Source organism: Crocuta crocuta, unplaced genomic scaffold, assembly GCF_008692635.1.
Source record: "Crocuta crocuta isolate KB4526 unplaced genomic scaffold, BGI_CrCroc_1.0 scaffold89, whole genome shotgun sequence".
Classification (NCBI taxonomy): Eukaryota; Metazoa; Chordata; class Mammalia; order Carnivora; family Hyaenidae; genus Crocuta; species Crocuta crocuta.
Window position 1 is genome coordinate 2,963,993 of NW_027551559.1, and position 18,669 is coordinate 2,982,661.

Consider the following 18,669-nt stretch of genomic DNA (forward strand, 5'->3'; position numbering starts at 1 on the left):
CAAATCTGTGTTTTTTTTTTTTTTTTTTTAACTGTGTGTGTGTAACCAAGAGGAATTTCACGACCATGAGAGCAGTTTGATATCCCTCTCTAGGTTCCTGCTAAGACATCAACAGTTTTACCCCCACTGATTCCGCAGCCTCAATGCAAATGTCAACAAAATTTGAAAGGGCAAATAACATTTTAATATCACTGTGAAAATAACCATGTAGATGCTGGAAGGAGTTCCGGGGTTCCTGGACCAAACTTTAAGAACTACTGCTTCTGATTAGCCCTGGTCTGTGCTTGATCAGTGACTACATTGGGTACAAGGAGAATTCTATAGCACAATTCACCATGCTGCCCTGGGAAGTACTCTTTNCCCAGTGTTTACCTGTGCTTAATGCCTCAAGAAAACGGCAGTTATTTTCTGTGTTAAGTTTACATAATTCCTCTCTATAAATAGTAAGGAAATGTCTGAGCTGTTGGTTGCTTTTTCACTCAGTTGCACACTACTTATTAAGAATAAATACAAACTTTGAAATGTTTTCAGAATTTAATTTTCATGTGCGCACTGTGTGATGCTACCATTTTAATTTCTTTGAGCAATAGTAATAGTTTGTTTGCATTATAAAATAAATACTACAGGATATGCAGCCAGGCATGTTAGATTGGTTTCTGAGTCATTTTATTTTAAATAACACATCTGATAAATTAGATAAAAATAAGGTCTTCTGGGGCTTTTTGTAAACATGGTCTTGTCTAAAAGAAAATGAATTATTTTATTCAAGTTTCTCTTTCCATGGAGTGCGTTAATGAATATCTTAAACTCTACGGCATAGCACACTGGAATCGTGTGAGGGCCACCTGTATAACCTTGTCCCAGCCTGGAAAGGCGTCAGGACGGGCCCTTCAGACGACAGGAGGAGCGTGGTTATGAACTTGGGTTTGGGAATCCCATCCATTTTGGTTTGTGCTGTTGTTCATTATCTGGGTGACCTCACACTACTTAATTTTTTAAGGCTTTGTTTCCACAGCTTACAAACGGGGTGTTATCTGGGGGGCCTGGGCGGCTCAGTCAGTTAAGTGTCTGACTTCGTCGTAGGTCATGATCTCACAGTTTGTGAGTTTGAGCCTGCGCTGGGCTCTGTGCTGACAGCGTGGAGCCTAGTACTGTCTTCGGATTCTGGGTCTCCCTCTCTCTCTGCTCCTCTTCCTTTGTTCTCTGTCTCTGTCTCTTTCTTTCTCCAAATTAAATAAACATAAGAAAACTTTAAGTAAATAAAAACAAAATGGGGTAATACCCGTATGAACCCCTAACTCTAGATGACTCCGTGGCTACTGCAAGCGTTAACTCAGTATGGATCTGAAAAGGGTTTTAGCCCCTTGGCCGGTACGTAGTGTATTTGCTTGCTGGGACTTTCAGAGCTGAGCTAGACCACAGACTGAGTGCCCTTGATCAACAGAAATATAATGTCTCAGTTCTGGAGGTTAGAAGCCTGCAGTCACGGCATTGGGCAGGCCAACTGAGGGTACCCAGGGAAGATCTGCTGCAGGTGACTTAGTAGCCCCTTGGCTTGTAGCAGTAAACCCCAGGCATTCTCCCCAAACGTATATCTGTGCACAACAGCCCCATTATTTTGTTAGGCTCTACTTACTTCTTAATGGCCAACATGCCTCGCAGGTGATTGATAGACATATGACCTCTACTTAGCACATCCCTGAGTTTCTCCAATATGTCTTAGAAGGTATTTAAGGAAGTTACACACATGATGTCCCTTTACTTCTGTATAAAGGAACAACCATTATAAAAAGACCCCAGCCAGTCATGCTGGGTGAGGGGCCCGCCCTATTCCAGGATGACCTCATCTTAACTGTTTCTTGCAAGGTCTCTGTTTCCGATGAGGGCGCATTCTGAAGTACTGGGAGTTAGGACTTAAACAGAAGCATTTGGGAATGATCCAGCTCAGCCCATAACATTTAGCAAACCCTCCATAAATGTGAGATTTTGCCATTGTTGTTTTCTTGTTATATTGCAATGCAGATCAATGGTGCATAGGAGAAGTTGGAACTAATTCTCAGGTTTCTGGTTTTGACGACTGGGTAGCTGGGCCATGCTGCCCTGAACCGAGATGGAAATAAAACGAGGAGCAGGGTCTGTGTTGGGGCTGTTGGGGAGGAGAAGTCAGAGTATGGCTCTTTTTCTTAACCTAGGGATTTTTTATATCTGGGTGGCATATCAGGTAACAATTGCAAATTCAGACCTGGGGAGAAATGTGGGCTTAAGATACAGTTTTGCCAAAATCATCAGAAAATAAACGTTTTGTCTGTATGTTACCTACACATGCCCTCCTTACTCCCGCAGACATTTATCAACTGACTGTCGCGTACCACGTTTTCGGCTCACTTTTGTTCCAAGTTATCGGGCGTTTAGGAGGTTTGGCAAGCTGACAAGTCATAAAACTAGAGATGTTTTTGGAGAAAGATTCGGCCGGAGAGATGGTTGGAACGAGGTGATGGAAGACCAGGCTTTTTTTTTTTTTTTTTTTTAANAGCCCCTGGGGGCTTTGAGCTGAACACCGGGTGCTAGACTGAGCTTTAGGAAGACGAATCTGGAAATACTTGCGGAGCAAAGTGGCGGGCACCCGCACAGGGAACACACACGATGAGAAGCTTCACCCACAAGAAGGCTAAAACTTGGGGCCAGTGCACAGGAGAACACCCCGTGGAGGAAATCACTAGGGTACATGGACACAGCATAAGGAGAGGACAGTCACAGTTCGCTACAACGTGTGTAGCCTAGGACAATGGCCAAGTCTGGTATTACTGAAGAAGGGGGGAGGCAGAACTGAGAGGGGAAATGATTTGTGGGAAGAAACGGCTCTCGGGGTTGGACTTATCTCAGTTGGCAGCCGGTGTCAGTGGCAGAATCCCGAGGTGAACCTGGCTCAGAGCAGTGACGTAGAGCCAGGAAACCCCTTGACACCAGCCGGGAAGCGCTGCCATTCTCTGCACACGGTTGACACCAGATTATTTTTTCTTAGCTTCTCTGCAAGTTTCCTGCTTCTCTCTCCCCAGTAGCTTCATCTGTCATGACTCTACCGTAGGTGAGACCTTAATTCCCTTGGATTCTGCTAAAATCAACAGTTTAATGAACTTTCACGAAAGCAGCTGCCGTACCATGTCCCTCGTGGGGGGCCTGGGGTATCCTGCGCTGTTATATTACGTTAAAGAAACAACCAAGATTACCTTCTTGGTTAAAACCATAAGGATCTTTTTAAAAAGTCTCAGATTTTGATTCATCTCTTAATGTCAAAGAGGGATCTGAGCATGAGACTCAGACCAAAGCACCACATCCACTTCAGAAATCGCGTAGAAGGACTGACAGTGGGTAAAACAGATGTTCTCGATGAAATAGACCCCTTTATGTAATCCTTTTATGGGTTTTTAAGAGCCCTATCTGAAGTTAAAGATCCTGGCATTCAAGATTATTTCTTCATCTGACACCTTGAAATTAGAGTATTTATTCAGATGAGGTCATTCATATATAGATCAAACATTCTCAGTACAAAAGAGATAGTTACTTAAAGGAATCAAAACATGGTGAAATAGAAATGGCGAAAGACAAGCAATTATTTTTACTGTTGAAATGGAAGGCGAGCACAGAGTACACCGCCTCCATGTGAGCCACGCATCAAAAGCGCTGAGAAGAAACAATCACATGTGTGTTCGGTATGGCTCTTCTTGCAAAATGAGCTCCCTGTTACAAGCTCATACGTAGCTCTACACAAAATTAAAAACCTACTTTGTTCTCGTATAGCTTAAAGTATAGTTTAAGAGACAGGGGACACCCAGCCAGCTCCGTGGGTAGAGCATGCAATTCTTGATCTCTGCGTTGTGATAGTGAGTTCGAGCCCCACACTGGGTGTAGAACTTACTTTGAAAAGATAAAAGATATGCACAGTAAAACTTTGCTTTGTGAGCATAATTCATCCTGGAAACATAAATTGTAATCCAATGCACTTGAATACCAAAGCGAATTTCCCCATAAGAATGGAAACTCACAAGCCTAAAATATTCATATAAAAATGATCACAGTAATATAATACAAAATAATAAATGAAATATGAAGAAAAATAAACAAATTAGCCTGCACTTACCTTTGAAAACCTTCGTGGCTGGTGTGAAGGAGACAAGAGAAAGGAGAGTTAATGTATAGGATGACTTTCACTATCACTAACGTAATCACTGCTATCTGTTGGCTCAGTGAAATCTTTTTCTTCTCATGCAACTTTAACAAGAAACTTATCCAATGACCTAGAATGAAGCAAAGCATTCCTAAGCTTACTCTTATCTGGAAAAGCCAAAGGCTGTCCATAGGTGCTTTGAAGTGACAAAAAATACACTAGTGCCAGCTATGGGCACCTTCCAACATTCTGAAAAATCGCTGATTTCTGCCAAACACACCGCCTGAGACATAGCATTCGTGCATGGGAGATGATTACCCACAACCCCACCACATGAGTGCGAGTGAGCAAGAGAGAGAGAGAGAGAAAGAAACCATTGGCTCAGCTGTGATCATGCAATGTTTGGTGTCACATATGACTCATTTTGTAAGACGTAGCTCGGTTATCAAGTTAAACTTTATTAGAAATGTTTGCTTCTCTTGCAGAAAACCCACAGAACAGTTACTTGCAATCCAAAGTTTTACTGTATATGTGTATACACACACACTCACACACACACACACACCACAGTAATACTATACTATATATGTGCTATAGATACTATATGTGTACACATATACACGTACACACACACACACACACACACACACACACACAGTTTAAGAAACAGGATACAAATTTAAATTACTTAAAGATATTTACATAGTGACAATGAAACATTGCTCCTGAGTGGGGGGAAATTGCTACAAGATAGTATTATGAAACCCTGTGTAAATGGAGATACTCTCTTGGAGCTTGCAGTAGACATCCCTCAGTTTATGTGTCCAAAGTAGCTCCTTTCCTTCTGGAAAATAACATTTCTCCATACTCTCTCCATCCAGTTTATTTATTTGTTTATTTTTATTTATTTATTTTTGAGAGAGAGAGAGAGAAAGCATGAGCAGAGGAGGGGCAGAGAGAGAGGGAGACACAGAATCTGAAGCACCTCCAGGCTCTGAGCTGTCAGCACAGAGCCCGACATGAGATTTGAACCCACAGACCATGAGATCCTGACCTGAGCCAGAGTCGGCCGCTTAACCGACTGAGCCACTCAGGCACCCCTCTCCATGCACTTTAAATGGGAGTGGCCATTTTCTGAGGCCACATGGTCCTGGTGATCTTCCAGAGATGACCGATCATAGTATCCCGCACTCTGGTGACAGCGACTGCATCAGGATTCGGCACCTGCCCCAGATAGATCCCCTGAGAGCCCTTCCCTGGCTTGGACCCCAAGACGATGGTCTACACTTACCTCTGTCTTGTGGTGAAGGGTGAGGAGGGGGAGCCAAGAGTGGCCTTGGAAGAGAGGAGAGAAGCAGAGACAGGCCCAGGAGAGAGGACCCCGGGGGCTCCTTCCTGCCCCTCCCTGGGTTACCGACACCCATGGGCTGTGGAGGGGCCGCTGTTGCTGTTTGTTTGTTGCTTTTTCTTCTTGTATTGTCACTTGCATCGGAAAGGTTTTGACTGATAAGAGAACGCTGGAGGCTTTGATCTGTGGGCTAATGCATCCCTATTCATGCAGAACGCTGCTTTGATGGTGAGGAATTGCTCTATTGTGAGTAGACCATGGATCACTTCCCCAGCCCTCCACTGTGATTCTTTCAGCCAAATTTAATTTGATAAGGCAAGACACCATATGCAGTCTAATTACAACATGTGGAATGTTTCCATTTGTGCTACTAAACAGTTGCTCTTTCAACGAGAAACAGCATCAGAGCCTGGGGCCAGGGTGTAGGCACCCACAACCATCAGAGTGAAAATAGAACATATTTTGCACCCATCATGGACATCTGATGGCCCCTTGCAGGATTGTGTCCGGTACTGTGTCCGCTGCTCTGGAGGCTACGAAGAATAAAGCAGGTTTCATCTTAAGGCATCAGAGCCGCATAAAGAAATGACAGCAAGAGGATCTACTGAGGCCCGCGCTGGCGGTGTGGGGACAGTGGTGAGGACACGGCCTCATGGGCGGGGGACAGGCTACCGAGGCTTGCAGTTAAGGGGGACAGACTGGAGCTGAGACAGGTGGATTATCCTTAGCTCCACAAGAGGACCAGTAAGTACAAAGACATGTGGTTACTTTCAGGGCAATAGAGCAAGAAGAATGTGGTGTCAGAAGCAGAACCGATGGTTTGAGGGGGAACAGAAAGCCTCAGTGCGTAAGAGATAAAGAAATGGAATGAAACTATATCTTTGCAACTATTTTATGACTTTTCATTTCTAGCCCCGTTCTGAATATGAAAGTATAATATTACTAAAAGGATATACAACATCTTCGTAAACATTTTCTGAAAATAAAAAACATGACACACAATTTATTTATATTGTGCTTTCCGTTAACTACTAACAGTAATGGACTATGGAGTCTGTGATCTGACATTTTATCATGAATTTGACCCAGAATTGTAAGTCTCTGGGCAGCAGAGAGGACTTCCACTGTCATTCATTCATCTCAAATCCATTACTGTACCAAGAAAGACAGGGAGACGCAGAGAGGAGATACGGGTTCTTCAAATTGCCATGAAGACTAGTCGAGACTAGTGATTTTTAAAGTGCAGATTGCAACCTATTAAGGGTTGTGAAATAAGTTTTGTAAAACATAGTGTTGAGAGAGAGAGAATATGGCAGAATGGTGATGTCACATCACATCACATGTAGGAAGAGTGAAGTTTTATGACCTTTTTCTTCACTGAGATGTCCAATCAATATCTAGTAAATATTGGTATACCTGTGTAGGTGCGTACACGTGAGTGTTCCCGGCTGCAGAGTAAAATGCATTTTTTACCATAGTTGCAAGAAAAGTGGTGGGAAAAAATGGTGGTCAGGTGCTGCGGCCAGAGTCCCAGCAGGCTTGTGGTCAGCTGACCACTCAGCTCCTTGGGAAACATCAGGCTCCCCAGGAGCCCGGGCTGATGTTCTGCCCACCTTCAGGCTGGCATGTCCTTACCTCACCAGCCCTTATTCATTTCCAGCCCCTTCCTCACCCTGCCTCCTGGGCGGGGCTTGTTCTTTCCTGTCCTCTGTGACCACCCTGCCTTCACCAAGCAGCCTTGCAAATTCCTTGGTGTTCTGTCTTCTCTGGCGCTGCCCAAAATCTCGACCCCTAATAGCTGACCTGTTGCAAGGATTTGGGCGCAGGTTGTGGATTTTGGAGGTGATTCCAGAAAGCAGGGAGAGTGAGACAAGAAAGGAGGGAAGAATAGTCTAAGGGTCCACCATCAAGGTCATTGCCGATGGTGTGGAGTGAGGCCTTGATGTGCTGATCCTTCTCAGCAGCACAAGGAGCGCCTGCCCAGGTGTCCGGGTGGGGGGAGGGGGGAGGACAGGGGGTTATCTGTTTACCACCAGCTTCTGGTGGCTTTGGGTTGCCTGGGGAGCGTTAACTTCCTGAACTTCTGGACTGTACGTCTTTGTAGGCAGGTGCACTGGCATGGTTTTGGCGCCCTAGGCAGAAAGCTACAAGATCGGGGCGCCTGGGTGGCTTAGTCAGTTAAGCGTCCGACTTTCTCTTAGGTCATGATCTCGCAGTTCCTGGGTTCGGGCCCCGCGTCGGGCTCTGTGCTCACTGCCAGCTCGGAGCCTGGAGCCTGTTTCAGAGTATGTATCTCCCTCTCTCTCTGACCCTCCCCTGCTCACACTGTCTCTCTCTCTCTCTCTCCTAGAAATAAATAAAAATATTAAAAAAAAAAAAAAAGAAAGAAAGAAAGAAAGAAAGCTACAAGATCATGGTAGCTACTCAAGAGTTCATCTGAGCCACAGGGAACCGTCCCCTATAGTGGAGGCTGGAATCCGAGGTAGCCATGCGGCACCAAAAAGCTTCTGCCACGCCCTCTATGGCACCCATCATGTCTGTCACACAATTGAAGTAATAGCAGCCAGAGTGGAAACAGGATCCTGAGTCCGAACACAGGCCTGTTCCTTCCACCACCCCATACAGTCACCATCACCGCTTTTAGCTTCAAAAAATTTTTGGCGTATTCTTCTTCTGTTAGACTAATTTATCTGATATTCCCTTGAGTGCCCTTGCTTTGTAGTATGGAAAACTGTATTTACAAGTGAGAATTATTTGTTTTCTACACAGGAGAGCTATTCTTTCTATCTCGTTTGAATTATTTATTTTTTCTTTGAAGAATGCAGAACATAAAGGTTCATTTACATTCCTAGCTTCTCGTAACTGATCACTTCAGGAATCCGGTCGTGAAGGCAGCCTGGAAATCATGTGTGCCACTGACGGGCAGGACAAAGCACCGGGGGCCCCAGTCCCTCATCCCGGAGAGGCCCCCACTCAGATGGGCTTCTCCAGAGCACACATATATCAGGCTTGTCTCCTTCTGAAGGGACGGTGCAAATGCAAGTGTTTTCATACATGTAGGAAGAGTTAGTGCCTTAGATCCTGCTAGGTTTTAGCGTTTTCTTCTTCCCTTGGCAGAATTCAGAGGTGCAAAATCCTAATGATAGACTTTTCAGATTTATAAGCAAATAGGTGCCACGTGGAATGTTTCCAGAGCTCGTTTTTCTCGACATAGATGGCTTCACTGATTGTATGTGTATGACGGAGAAGCGGGGTGGGGGGTTGTTACCCCGGTTAACCTCCGTGTTTCCTGGGACGCCTGACAAGCTGATGTCTTCTCACACTGATTTCTGTGCTGGGTGTACATAGAAGCAGTTTGCTTTCCATCTGGACCCCGATCATCAAAATAAGGGTTCTCTTTCCCAGGAGCCATTTCTTCTCGTTCTGTTTTCTTCCTGCACCATGAAGATGACAAGTTAGGAGCCCCAGGCAGTGTTAACTTCTCTGGGACCCAAGGGCCACCCCTGCCTTGCCGTCCCTGCAGGAAGGAAGGGTCTGTGTCTTGGTTCGTGGTATCCCCAGACCCCGGCACAGGGCCAGGCAGGTAACAGGGACTTTACCACTTTCAGCAGCCATTGAAATCACAGCATCCTTGATATCTTCCAAGTAGCCCTTCTAGCTGACAGTGTAGATGCTGCCGAGGTTTTCTATTTGTTTTCAGTGTGCAATCGCATGTAATTGACCTGAAATAGGATAGTGTCCAAACTGCCCTATCCTCTGTTCCATGTCCCTTTAAAAAAAAAAAAAAAAGGCTAGTTCTGGGGCGCCTGGGTGGCTCAGCTGGTTAAGCATCCAACTTTGTCTCAGGTCATGATCTCATGGTTCGTGGGTTCAAGCCCCACGTCGGGCTCTGTGCTGGCAGCTAGCTCAGAGCCTGGAGCCTGCTTTGGATTCTGTGTCTCCCTCTCTCTCTGACCCTCCCCTGCTCTCTCTCTCTCTCTCTCTCTGTCTCTCAGAAATAAATAAAACATTAAAAAATTTAAAAAGATTAAAAAGGCTAGTTCTTAACCTTCAGTCCCATTCTGTCTTCTGGACTGTTTCATTTCTGTACTGAACATCAGTTAGCTTACGCCTGTAGTACCTTAAATACTAGTCTGTCTCTATCAATGTGTCCAGTGCTCCTGTCAGGCAGAACTAGGTGTGTCAAAAGACCTGTACCCAACCAAGGCCTTGCATAGGGTCAAGACAACCTTACTAAGGATCTGATGGCTGCTAGCCCATCTAATAATTAACACACATTCGCTCTCACAACACACAAAGAAAGACTGATTTACATCACAAGGATTTTAATTAGAATTTTATTAACATAATTGACATGGTGTTACAATTAATTAGCAATTGTTTTTTTCCCAAGTCATCTTTAAAAAATTACTTGAAGGCACACTAGAAAATATTTTAGGAGCTATTTCTGGACAAAAAGAAGAACATGAATGTAGATGATTTTCAACGTTATCGGTGTCATTGGGTGTTTGTGTTTCTTTTGGAATCCTGATCCTATAAGACTTTAAATATAGAACAGCCAGCTCCTATGCCACAGCACCTTAAAATATTGGTGTAATATTTTATGCAAAAAGAGAAATCACCTGCATCCATGGATATGCCTACAGTAACATAATAACTTAGAAGGCACTGCATTATTTGTCATACCTGAATGATGCTTGACATGGTCCAGAAACCAGTGCAGCATATTTTTCTGATTCATAATGAAAAACCACATTGTAAATTTTAATACACATCAGAATATAAATTATTTTCCATTACAGAATAAAAATAATAAACGACAGCCTGGGAGAATTGGTAATTTGCATTTATTGTATCAACTGACTGATGTGGAGGTTTTATTCTGATACAACACTTGTACATAGTCTTCAGAACTGGTCCAGTGATTCAAATTATAATTGAAGAAAATCGACTCATCTTATGCTCAAAGAGGAAACATATTCACTGTCTTAAAAAATGAAGCTCTCTTTAAATGGAGCTCTCAAAATTGTCATAGTCTGTCCCCCAGCACTCTTTTCATGTTAATATGACTTTTTTTAAGCCATTTCTTACAATGCTGTCTCTATGCACACTCATGGTTTAGCAGGACACCCTCATATGCAGATCTAGGCATGTCATTCACACCTGTGTGTGCCCTTATATTGCTTTGTGTGTTTTAAACATTTACATCTTCAGCATCTCTGTATGTCAGACTTCTTCAAAGACACAGAACTAACAGGATGTATGGATAAAGAAAGAAAGGTTTTTTTGTTTTATTGTTTGTGTTTGTGTTGGTGTTTGTTTTAGGAATTTGTGAAGTGTTGGCAAGACCAAAATGTGCAGGGTCAGCCTGGAGATTCTGTAGGTGGGAGACCCAGGGGAGAGTGGCAATTTGAGTCTGAAGGCAATCTGTTAACAGGATTCCCTCTTCTTCCCAAAGACTCAGTCTTTTTAATTCAGGCCTTCTACTGATTAGATGAGCCCCACCCACATTATGAAGAACGCTCTGCTTTTCTCACTGTCACTGACTTAAATGTTAATCTCACCTAAAAAAAATACTTTCACAGAAATACCTAGAATAATGTTTGACCAAATCTTTGAATATCCTGGCTCAGCCAAGTTGACACATAAAATTAACCATAACAGCACCATATTACATCGACATGGATATAGTTGTAGATATAGATCCCCCTGAAACTTACTTTTTTGATTCAACATCGTTACTGAGATTTATCCACATGGATGTGTGTCTGCATATTTCATGCATCTTTCTGCTTTGTAGTGTCCCATTGCATGCATATATCACAGCGCAGTTATCTGTTCTTTGATAAACATGCTCTTCTCAGTGGATATTTAGCAGGTAATGACTGTCATCTATGTGTGTCCTTGGACGAATGTGGGACGTTGTAATTGCCAGACCAGAGGGGTGTGCATCTTCCAATTTAAGAGTTACCTTTTACTTGTTGTCTACAACAGTCGTGCCAATTTTCACTCCCACTGTCAGTTTATGGCCAACTGTTGCTATTGTCAATCTTTTAAATCTTTGCTGCCTTTTTTTTAAATTCTTAATGTTTTATTCATTTCTGAGAGAGAGAGAGAGACAGCATGAGTAGGCGAGGGTCAGAGAGAGAGGGAGACACAGAATCTGAAACAGGCTCCAGGCTCTAAGTTGGCTGTCAGCAAAGAGCCCGACACGGGGCTCGAACCCACATACTGCAAGACCATGACCTGAGCCGAAGTCGGACGCTTAACCGACTGAGCCACCCAGGCGCCCCTAAATCTTTGCCACCTTGATTGGTCTATTGTGTCCCTCTATCGCTGAAGTTTAGCATGTGTCCAGAATTGCTAGTTGTCTGTGAACTGCCTGTTGATAGCCTCTTCCATTTTACTGCGGGATTACTTGTGAGGACTCTAGAATCAGGCTACCTGGTGAAGATCCCACACGTACTAGTCATATGAAACCACTCAAATTTAATCTTTATTGTCAGTAGTTTCATTGAATCTTCAAAATAAGACTAATACAATTATCTACTTTGTTAGAGTTGTTCCATTTTCTTAATAAATTAATATATATAAAGTACTCAAATAGGATTGGCTCAATAAATGAAAGCTATTATTAATATACAGAGAAGATATTTATACATTCTTGATGTTATCTAGATTCTAACATATTCTTCCAATCTGTGATGCGTCTCTTTTTTTTTTTTAATTTTTTAACATTTTTTATTTATTTCTGAGAGAGAGAGAGTGTGTGAGAAGGGGAGGGTCAGAGAGAGAGGGAGACACAGAATCCAAAACAGGCTTCAGGCTCTGAGCTAGCTATCAGCACAGAGCCCAACACGGGGCTCGAACCCACCAACCGTGAGATCATGACCTGAGCCGAAGTCGGCCACTTAACCGACTGAACTACCCAGGCGCCCCATGATGCATCTCTTTATGTTATTTTGTAACTTTTAAATTTTAGTATATTCAAATTTTGTCCTTTATATATTCTTTTTAAGAAATCATACCCTATGCTCAACTCATAGTATCATTCTCCTTTATTATTGGAATATTTAAGATTTAACCCTTCAGATTTGTTCTCTAATGTATTGTGAATTTACTGTTGGGTATAGTGTGAGGTAGGGATCTAACTTTATTTTTTTATATATATAAATATCACTTGCTAGAAAAGCACTTATTTTTTTCAACACCTCTGCCTCTTTCATTTGTAATATGACTTTTGCCTTCAGGATATGGCATCCTCATTTATCAACATCCCCCTATGCTCTTATACACACTTACATTAAGGTGTGTATCCTTTTTGATTTTTATTTTATTTTTTAATGTTCATTCTTTTTTGAGAGACAGAGTGTGAGCGGAGGAGGGACAGAGAGAGAGGGAGACAGAATCCGAAGCAGGCTCCAAGCTGTCAGCACAGAGCCCAATGTGGGGCTTGAACTCGTGAACCATGAGATCATGACCTGTGCTGAAGTCAGCCGCTCAACTGACTGAGCCACCCAGGCACCCCTATCTTTAATGGTTTTTTTTATTCCTGACAGAGAGACAGACAGCATGAGCAGGGGAGGGTCAGGGAGAGAGGGAATTGGAATCCGAAACAGGCTCCAGGCTCTGAGGTAGCTGTCAGCACAGAGCCCGATGTGGGACTCGAACCCACAAACTGTGAGATCATGACCTGAGCCGAAGTCAGACGCCTAACCAACTGAGCCACCCAGGTGCCCTTATCTTTAATGATTTTTAAAACCACCTTGTGTTTAACACATATGTGCAGGTCTCCCCTGTCCACACCCAGAAATACACCCCTGCTCTCAATCCTCAACCACCTTCTTCACTCCTGTGGGGAGCAGGCAAGACCGCAGGGCTCACGGGAGCTCAGCAGGTTGGAAGGGGAGGGAGGAGATGGTGCAAGGGATGGGGGCTCTTTTCGTTCACCTCTCTTGCTGTCAGGCCAGCTTGGTGCAGAATGGCCACCTGCCTGCTCTCTGCAGGGACAAGAGGAAAACCACCCACTTTTTAGGTTCCTAAACTCATGGTGGCAGAATATATAGATGGGTACCTCACACTAGCATCCATGGACTCCTGGGATTCTCCTCACGCTTTCTTCCAGAACTCTTCTCCCTGGTCCAGAGGGAATTACATCTGGCATTCCTTCCATACCTAAGGCTTTTGGTAACTTCTCTAACCCAGGCTTATGTTTGATTTGCAAAGCCAAGATTTTCTTTATCATTCCAAAAGCCTTTTTCTCCCCCTGTCAGAGCTTTTCTTCCAACAAATACACTTTAGCGGTCAGACTAGTGTCTTCACTTCAAAAAACTCTTCTTTGAAACCCAAAGCAGCTTGTTGAGCATATGTTGCACAAAGGATGTGAAGTGTGTTCTTCCTTAATGCTCTTAAGTACCTGCCTTGCAATGTCTCCTAAAAGTCAGGGATGGTCAACACAAATTGCTCTAAAATTAAATAATAATGATACTCCTGAGAATATATTTGAAGGGGAAAAAGCATGCTGGAAGAGTGTTCAAGACAATGTGGATTTCACTTAATAAAAGAATCTGACAAAAAAAATTATTACACATGACAAAAAAAATTATTACACATTAGGGAGCTTTCCGATTCTAATTCTTACAAGCTACTTCTCAAACAGCATCTTCCGATTTAATCCGTGCGTACCAACAGCTACATTACACCTCGGCTGTTGTGTTTAGGCCCAGTTTGATTTTTTTCTTCCAGCCACATGTGTTACACACAAAAAGAAACACTGGTGTAACAAAAAATTCCTTTTTTCTTTTTTAAAAACTTTTTTGCATTTATTCATTTTTTGAGAGGCAGAGACACAGAGCACAAGCAGAAGTAGGGCAGAGACAGAGGGAGACACAGAACTGGAAGCAGGTTCCGGGTTCTGAGCTGTCAGCACAGAGCCCAACGTGGGATTCGAACCCACAAACCATGAGATCATGACCTAAACTGAAGTTGGACACTTAACTGACTGAGCCACCCAGATGCCCCCAAAATTCCTTTTTTTAAAGTAATATTGTGAAGTTCGGAGGAGATGGCGGACTGATGTCTGGAACTGCAGGAGTGGCCGCCGGGGGAGGCGTCTCCGTCCCTGATGAGGTGGGTGGACTCAGGAGGAGGTGCGTGTGCAGGTGTTTCACCAGCATATGGGGAGAGCTAGAGGGTCCCTGAACTTTGGACTGCCTTCACCCTTTTTCAGGATGACTTTTTTTTTTAATGTTTTATTTATTTCTAGGAGAGAGAGAGAGACAGCGTGAGCAGGGGAGGGTCAGAGAGAGAGGGAGTCACAGACTGAAACAGGCTCCAGGCACTGAGCTGGCAGTCAGCACAGAGCCCGACGCGGGGCTCGAACCCACAAACCGCGAGATCATGACCTAAGCGAAAGTCGGACGCTTAACCGACTAAGCCACCCAGGCGCCCCTCAGGATGACTTTTAGACTGGGGTCTGTCAAAGAGAACCAGAGCTGGACTCCAAGTAAAACAGTAAAAACAGATCTTATCCAGAAACGATTGCAGTAGTGGAAGAGAACCCTGGGTGTGGAACTGGGCTCAGTCCTGAGCACAGCCCCGACGAGTGGGGGGTTGGGGGTAAGGGAGCCAGCAGGCAGCAGATCGCTAAGAAGACGCACTGAGGGTGGGGGCCTTGCTGCCAGCAGCCAGGGTGCTCCTGTCTCACGTGGGAGCGAGCGGGGCTGAGGAGTCTGATCAGATATGATTCAGGGGTGGGGCATTCTCCCCAGACTGACAGAAGGCTTCTCGCCAGGACTGGACTCGGCCAGGACAAGGGCCAAGGTGATGGCTTACCCGAGAAAGGGCTCAGAGAAGACTGACTAAAGTTGAGGAGAACTTGGAGAGTCTTGGTCAGGAGATCAAGGAGAGTCTTGGTCAGTCCACAAATGCCTATGACACAAAGGCAGCCCAGTTCTGGTTTCTGCTCGCCCCCACCTCACCCCGCTGGCAAGAGAGACAGAGTTCCCACCAAGAGCTCACGTGTGCCAATTGGCTTCAGCCTGAGAGTGAGCCCTGCCCTGTGCAACCTCACGGCCACTGGCGCCCCCACAGCCTGCACCCCTGCGACCCGTAACACCCTCAGCCCACACCCTGCGGCCCACACTGGGCACTCGATGCTAACAGCTCTGCACTGCTTCATACCATCAAACAGTCTGAAGGGCAGACCACGTCCGTGGGACCAGAGACTTCCCACAGCACAGGAGTGCCTCTTGCATCCCCCACTGACACGGCCCACAGAAGGGGGCTTGTGAAGGAGGCTCCAGCCCTGCCGTGCTCTGTTGTGGAGGGGGAGCCTGTGGGTTTTCTCTGCAGAGTGACCACCTCCGTGTTGTCCTAGACTCCATGAGTGTCGTAGACTCTGGGTCTGGAGTTCTCTCTTGTCCGGCAGGAGAGCGAAACACAGGATTAAATTGTGAGAGAGGCTAATGTCCAGGAGGAGACAAGAGCCCTGAGTAAGGGTCGTTGCTCCATTTTTATTAGGATCAGAAGGCTTACACCGTGATGGGCATGCACAAAGAAACAATGAAACCGTGAACATTAACTCATGGGCGTGGGGGAAAGGGGGTTTTGAAGATAATGGGTTTTTAGGGATTTGGGTCAATACAAAACAAAGTCCTGGCACTGGGCAGATGGTTGTTTACAGCAGGCCCTAGGCCCCTTGTTTATCTTAGCTAGCCTAGGGGGTAAGACAGAGCAGGCTACCTCAGGGTCAACAAGGCACCTTTCTTTTGCTAATGAGCTCAACTCTGGGCACCCCATAGGGTCTAGAGCCCTGCTTACCTGTTTACCTGTTTTGGTCCTTCCTGTGACAACAGTTTCCTGCTATTGTACTAAATTGGGGGGTGTTTCCGTCCTGAATTCCTAATCTTGTTTACCTCATCTGGGATGCTTCCAGCCTGAGGCTTTTCTATTCCTGTATCTTTGTCCTATACTGGGGGCCTTTGTCCTGTTTACCTAATCTGTTTTACCTAATCTTGGATGCCTATAACCTGTGGCTCTCTAGTTCTTTAAGCCTTGTTAACCCATCGGTGCAGGCTCAAGGAATTCATAAGCTTAATCCCCACATTAGAGGAACAGTTTAATGGTGAAGTGTCCTAACACCTTACATTCCCAAAACTTCATTGCGAGAGAATTGGACAAGGAACGCAATTCCATACTAATTGGAGGAGGTGAACAGATGCATGAGGCCAGTGCTGTGGAACGGCTGGTTTAGTTTGAGGGATTCGTTTTCCTTAGTTTTATATAAATCAAGTGAGTAGTGGGGCGCCTGGGTGGCTCAGTCGGTTAAGCATCTGACTCTTGATTTTCGGCTGAGGTCATGATCCTAGGGTCATGGGATTGAGCCCTGCGTAGGGTTCCATATTGAATGTGGAGCCTGCATGGGCTTCTCTCGTGAGATTCTCTCTCTCTCTCTCTGCCCCTCCCCAACTTTCTCTCTTTGAAAATAAAGGAAGAAAGGAAGGGAGGGAGNGTGGGCTTCTCTCGTGAGATTCTCTCTCTCTCTCTCTCTCTCTGCCCCTCCCCAACTTTCTCTCTTTGAAAATAAAGGAAGAAAGGAAGGGAGGGAGGGAGGAAAGAAGGAAGATAGGAAAGAGGGAGGAAGGAAGAAATGAAGTCAGCACTGATTTTTTTATATGTGATTTAATTATTTTCTATTTTTTGTAGAAATTACTAAATAACTGAAGATGTAGCTCTTTAAATTGACCTCCTTATTTTGAATTCCGGATTTATTGATTCCCTTCTTCCTTTTTTTCTTTTGGGTTTACAGTGGCAGGAAGTAGGTACTCCTCTGGTTTGCTTACACTCTTTATACCAAAGGCAATACCAAGAGTTTCTTTATTTGTATGCTAGGCACAGACAAGCTATTACAGTTCCGGTGCAGGAGGAGAACAAAGTCTATACTGTACCTTACTAACAAGACAAAATTCATCTACAAATTGACTACTGGATTATGCAGTGAGGTTAAAAATTGCTCAGAATTTCTCAAGTAAACATGGTTAAAAATGAGGGCCGTGGTAAAGAGCAAATGGTAGTTGTAAAGGCGACAGCATTTGGGGAAGATTTTAAGGCTAGCTTTTGTGGATTAAATCAGGCTAGCTTGCTGGGTCATCTCTAGGGCGTTAATTGGTCACTCTTTGATCTTGAAAAGATGTGAGGAAAAGGTAGTACTATACTGGGGCCAGATTTAACATGGTTTTCTGAGTTATGAGTAAAAGGTTTCAGCCAAGATGCATTTTGACATGCGGATAAGCACAGTAGCAGGGACATTGAGTGTTGTTAGTTAAGGTTGTAAGTAAACCTGTATAACGAAGATGAAAAAGTAATGATTTGCAAGTATGAAATTTACTCATGGTTCATTATTCTAGAAATATTAAAGGCAGGACTTAAATTTGTGAAATCCTGATTCTTATCACAATTAACTGATTAGAAAAAGAGGTGTAAATCCTATCCACTTGGGTGACCTAAGTCAGTGTTGATTCCTAGCAGCTAGGAAATATGCAACAGTCACACCTTAACAATGCACACGTCCAAGTGCTGACCACGAGTGGCTGTCCTTAGTGCTCTGTAAACCAAGGCCACGGCCATCATCTTGAGGGCGCCCTGGAGCCAATCAGATCCACTTTTAAAAGGGTTCTTTGTGAAGGGATACATGATTCTCTGGACCATACCAACCCTAAAATCTCCTTCTAGTGGGAAGATGTATCAATGCTCAACCCTGTTCAGTCTCCCTAATAAGTGTGCCTTCCTTGGTCCTTTAAAACCCAGTATTTTTAGGGCAATGAAATGACTTTGTTAAATGCTATAATGATGAATACATGTAATTATACATGTGTGCAAACCCACAGATTGTTCATAAGCAAGAGTGAACCCTAATGCAAACTGTGGACTTTGGGCAGTGAAGGTGTCTCAGTGTAGGTTTGTCATTTGCAGCAGATGAACCACTCTGGTGGGGGTGTTCATAGTGGCTCTACACGTGTGGGGACGGGGGAATATTGGAAATTTCTGCACCTTCTACTCAATCTTGCTACAGACTTAAAACTGCTCTAAAAAAAAAAGTCTAGCCACTTGCAACAACATGAATGGCACTAGAGGGTATTATGCAAACCGAAAGAAG

At 44.3% G+C, this 18,669-nt stretch overlaps 1 protein-coding gene across 1 annotated transcript in view; it reads left to right on the plus strand.

Moving 5' to 3' along the window:
• CTNND2 (catenin delta 2) overlaps window positions 1-18,669 on the plus strand; it is a 784,902-nt gene that overhangs the window by 474,588 nt on the left and 291,645 nt on the right. The window contains exons 11-13 of the mRNA XM_077749452.1: window positions 272-280; window positions 1,500-1,527; window positions 9,433-9,449. Of these exons, the coding sequence (XP_077605578.1) occupies window positions 272-280; window positions 1,500-1,527; window positions 9,433-9,449 (54 nt within the window). The remainder of the gene's footprint in view (window positions 1-271; window positions 281-1,499; window positions 1,528-9,432; window positions 9,450-18,669) is intronic.